This window comes from Hyposmocoma kahamanoa, unplaced genomic scaffold, assembly GCF_003589595.1.
Source record: "Hyposmocoma kahamanoa isolate Upper Pololo Valley unplaced genomic scaffold, ASM358959v1 224, whole genome shotgun sequence".
In the NCBI taxonomy this organism is placed as follows: domain Eukaryota; kingdom Metazoa; phylum Arthropoda; class Insecta; order Lepidoptera; family Cosmopterigidae; genus Hyposmocoma; species Hyposmocoma kahamanoa.
In genome coordinates, this window is record NW_020653743.1 from 1,402,284 (window position 1) to 1,406,000 (window position 3,717).

General features: G+C 37.7%; 1 protein-coding gene across 1 annotated transcript in view; it reads right to left on the minus strand.

The window, feature by feature from the left end:
• The window catches only part of LOC113228130 (ATP-binding cassette sub-family D member 2), a 24,967-nt gene continuing 21,250 nt past the window's right edge, over nucleotides 1–3,717 (minus strand). The window contains exons 12-14 of the mRNA XM_026461311.1: nucleotides 2,789–3,013; nucleotides 1,130–1,255; nucleotides 1–594 (exon numbers count right to left, since the gene is read on the minus strand). Of these exons, the coding sequence (XP_026317096.1) occupies nucleotides 462–594; nucleotides 1,130–1,255; nucleotides 2,789–3,013 (484 nt within the window). The 3' untranslated portion in view covers nucleotides 1–461. The remainder of the gene's footprint in view (nucleotides 595–1,129; nucleotides 1,256–2,788; nucleotides 3,014–3,717) is intronic.

Genomic DNA, 3,717 nt, shown 5'->3' on the forward strand with positions numbered 1-3,717 from the left:
CGAACTAATAAAAAAAGTACGAAAGGAAGTCATGTACGTATGAATATTTGGGATAATCTTATAACCGATGTTTTGATCCAGTTTTCACTGCACGTTAAAGCATTTTCTGAGGAAGTTCTTTTGTTTCATTAAAAAACATCTATTGGTCGCCATGTTGGTCATTTACGATTACACGAGTACATATGTCTTTAACTGTCGAAATCGAAGAAATACACTAACGCAGCGGAAAGAAACGCGCGTAAATTTTGTACGCGCAATAGAGTTCTATCATTTTAACGCATGTAAGTAATAATTCGTAAAAATCGGAAAACAGCTCGCGGTTTTTTTTTTATTTGAATGTATCCGTAGCACATGGCGGTCAATTAAATTGTATATAGGGTGTAAGAAATCGTAAAACTATAATCAAGTCTCAACAAAATTTTCTTACACCCTGTATTGTTTTATTTTAAAAAACACATCTATCAGTTGTCATCATTGTCTGATGTTCCAGTGGAGGGGGTGACCGCTTCTACGACCGTGGAGGGGTCCTTCTCGAGCGGTCGGAATGACCAGCTGCCTGCGCCGTCGAACTCCAGGACGTGCGTGTGGTATTTCCTAAGGAGTAGGGACATTTTAGACATTTTATCATAGTATACAATTTTTTTATAAAATAATATGAGGAACTATATTAACTGCCTCCAAGGCCGAACGGTTGCCATGCTGGACTGCCACACAGAGGTCCCGGATTCGATTCCCGGGCCGGGAGAAATATTTGTATGGCCTACATTTATTTCTCTCGTGAGTTTGGGTATGATTAGTGGTTGTATGTATGTGACCATAGCTACCGCGACAGTGGGTTTCCCTAGTGTAGGGCTATGTTGAGTGTGTGTGCGTTATTGATCCGTGAAGTACATGGTATAGGATTAAGTGTGGCAAAGGATATCGAGTAAATAGCCGCCACGGCTGTGCTGGCACATTCGCACTATTTTTATGAAATTTTCGGTTACCATTTTGCATAACATGGTTTCTTCATTCAAAACGTGGGTGGTCTTGGGCTTGATTGCATAAATCTTCGATTTCAAATGGATTAGACCGTTAGTTTTTTTTTCTATTGGAAATAAACAGTCAGAAGATATTTATGTTTACATACCACACGCTGGGGCGATGTGTGATGGAAAGCAGCGTGATGCCCTCCTTGACTGCCTCCTCGTACATCACAACCTCCGTCTCCATTGACACCGCGCTGGTGCACTCGTCCAGCAGTGCGTACACCGGCCTGTGGACGAGTTACGCGTTATTGATATAATCAATCAATAATATATTTTTTCTACTTCTGTTTTAATCTGTCATATATAATTTCATAAAACGTGACATAAAGGCGCTCTTTTTAGCTTTGGGTCAAAATTCTGTTGTCTGTGGCACTCGCAACTGAGCTGAAAAATGTCATCTAAGTTCTGTACACAGAACTATAATAAGTTTAAAAAAAAGAACGTATTTTTGCCATTGACTTACAATTATATGGACGTCGGGTCCGCGCTAAAAAGTGTCCGCACTTGTAAGGCGCTAAAATCGTATACAGAGCACCAAACTCCGCTTTAGTCTTCATTTGTTCTACTGACAGCGCGATACTGCGATTACATTACAATTTAAATTTCGAATAGGTTGACTTGGGACATTTTTTTCGTGGTTTTTGTATTAGACCCGTCGTCCATTTATTTGTAAGTCAATAATTTTCGCTAATTAAAATATCAATTAGGACGCAACTCAAAACGACATACTGCCTCCTGATTGGTTAAATTGGCGTAAAAGTTCTGCAACCGGGGCATAAATATTTATGTAAAAAAAATTGTTAAAATATATGCGGTACATTGCCAGTTCTATTCTATTTCTTTGGTTTATGTTTTGTAGCATTTGTTTGGTTTTTGTTTAAATATATGAAGATGCTGTATGGTGGAACCTTCGCCTGCCCTAGTAAATTTTCAACAATGGTAACACTGGGGGTGGCGGGGTATAAACATACCAACCGTTCTGAACGAGCTCATTCTCTGGCCGAGCATCAAGCAATCAAGAATCCCTGAAGATGCCTCGTGGAGAGGCGAAATACGTATTTTTGGTGCTGATTTGTGACTGTAGTTGTTATTTATTTTATTAATTTTATGCGGAGTGAAAATGGGAAAATTAACTGCATGAAAAAAAAATTCAACACAAGTGCAGCAATTTTACACGATTTAACCTTGACTGGGTTCGCGAAGTAGAAGAAGAAGCGCGATGTATTAATTAATAATAATTGAGTTAAACTTTCTTAAAAAATAATAATAATTGTGTTTGTTGTCATGGATTGTTAACAAAATTTACACTAAATATTGGTTCTGTTTCATAACTTAATTTACACGTAGAAAAACTATTGTATGCAATCATTAAATAATTAGGTCTTAAAATCTCGTACCATTACTTAGGCCACGAGGTTCCATAAAATACTATTAATTTATTTCTAATTTGCTTTTAATCAATACATTTAATTCAGTAAAAATTCATTTTGTTAAAATATTTTGCAAAACGTATGTAAATAGCGTAAATTATAAAGTTCTTTAGTAAGTTAAAAGTAAGGAATATAAAACCTTTTGAAACTCTAATTCAGAATAAGATGGTTAGCATTAGTCTCAGTCAATCGTTTCTATGGAATCCGTAAATATCTCGAAACGTTGTTTTGTTAAAAAAAATATACACGACACTCAGAACCAATGCCCTTTTCAAAAACAGAGCTCCTTCACACTGATAAACACGTCCCTATTTCCAAGATTCCACTGACCTGTGGTAGAACATTCTAGCCATGGCCATCCTCTGCTTCTCCCCGCCACTGAGCGTGGACCTCCAGTCCTTGACGGCCCGTAGTCCCCCATGACGAGAGGCGACAGCATCAAGGCGCACTATGCGTAGTATATGAGCGGCCCTCGCTTCAGCTTCGTGGTCATTGGCCGCCGCGCGAGATGGATACGTCACTTGGTCGATCAGGGACCCCATCGACATGTACGGCCTGCAGGGTAGATAAGTCTATATAGCTATACTCGTGGGTTATTAAAACTTTTATAAAGTAGGTGCAGAGTTATCTAGAACCTAATATAGTATAAGTATGCGTGATGGAGAAATGGAATTACAGAATCAACAAGTATTTAATTTTCGTAAAACGAGTTATCTCGTTTGTAAATATATCCTAATATTGCACCCCTTATGGAAGAATGGCATAAGTGGAATTACGTCCACCATGTTTATTGCTCCATTAGATATAGAATAATCTCAGTGCAGAGTACTAAAAAAACCGACCTCAAAAGTACGTGGAACTACGTATATTTGCTAAGTTTCATTGAAATATCCCCTAGTTCGCCACTATACAGGACTTGATACTGGAGATAATAAAAATAGGTTCTCACTACGACACTACTCAAAGTATATCGAGAGAAAAACGCCTTGAATTGGAGAAATAGCAAAATCAACTAAATAATTGCTAAAAGTTATTGCTCCTAAATTAAAGTCAGGCGCTATTTATAAAAATGAAACGTCATGCGTGAACAGCCACCCTTTGAGGTGGATGATTGTCTTCAAAATGAAATGGGACCACTATGGAAATACCCCCTTTCCAACAAAAAAAGACTCATGAAAATCGGTTCACAAATACCGGAGTTATCGCGTAACATGCATACAAAAAAAAAAGAAAAAAAAAGAAAAAAAAAGAAAAAAAAA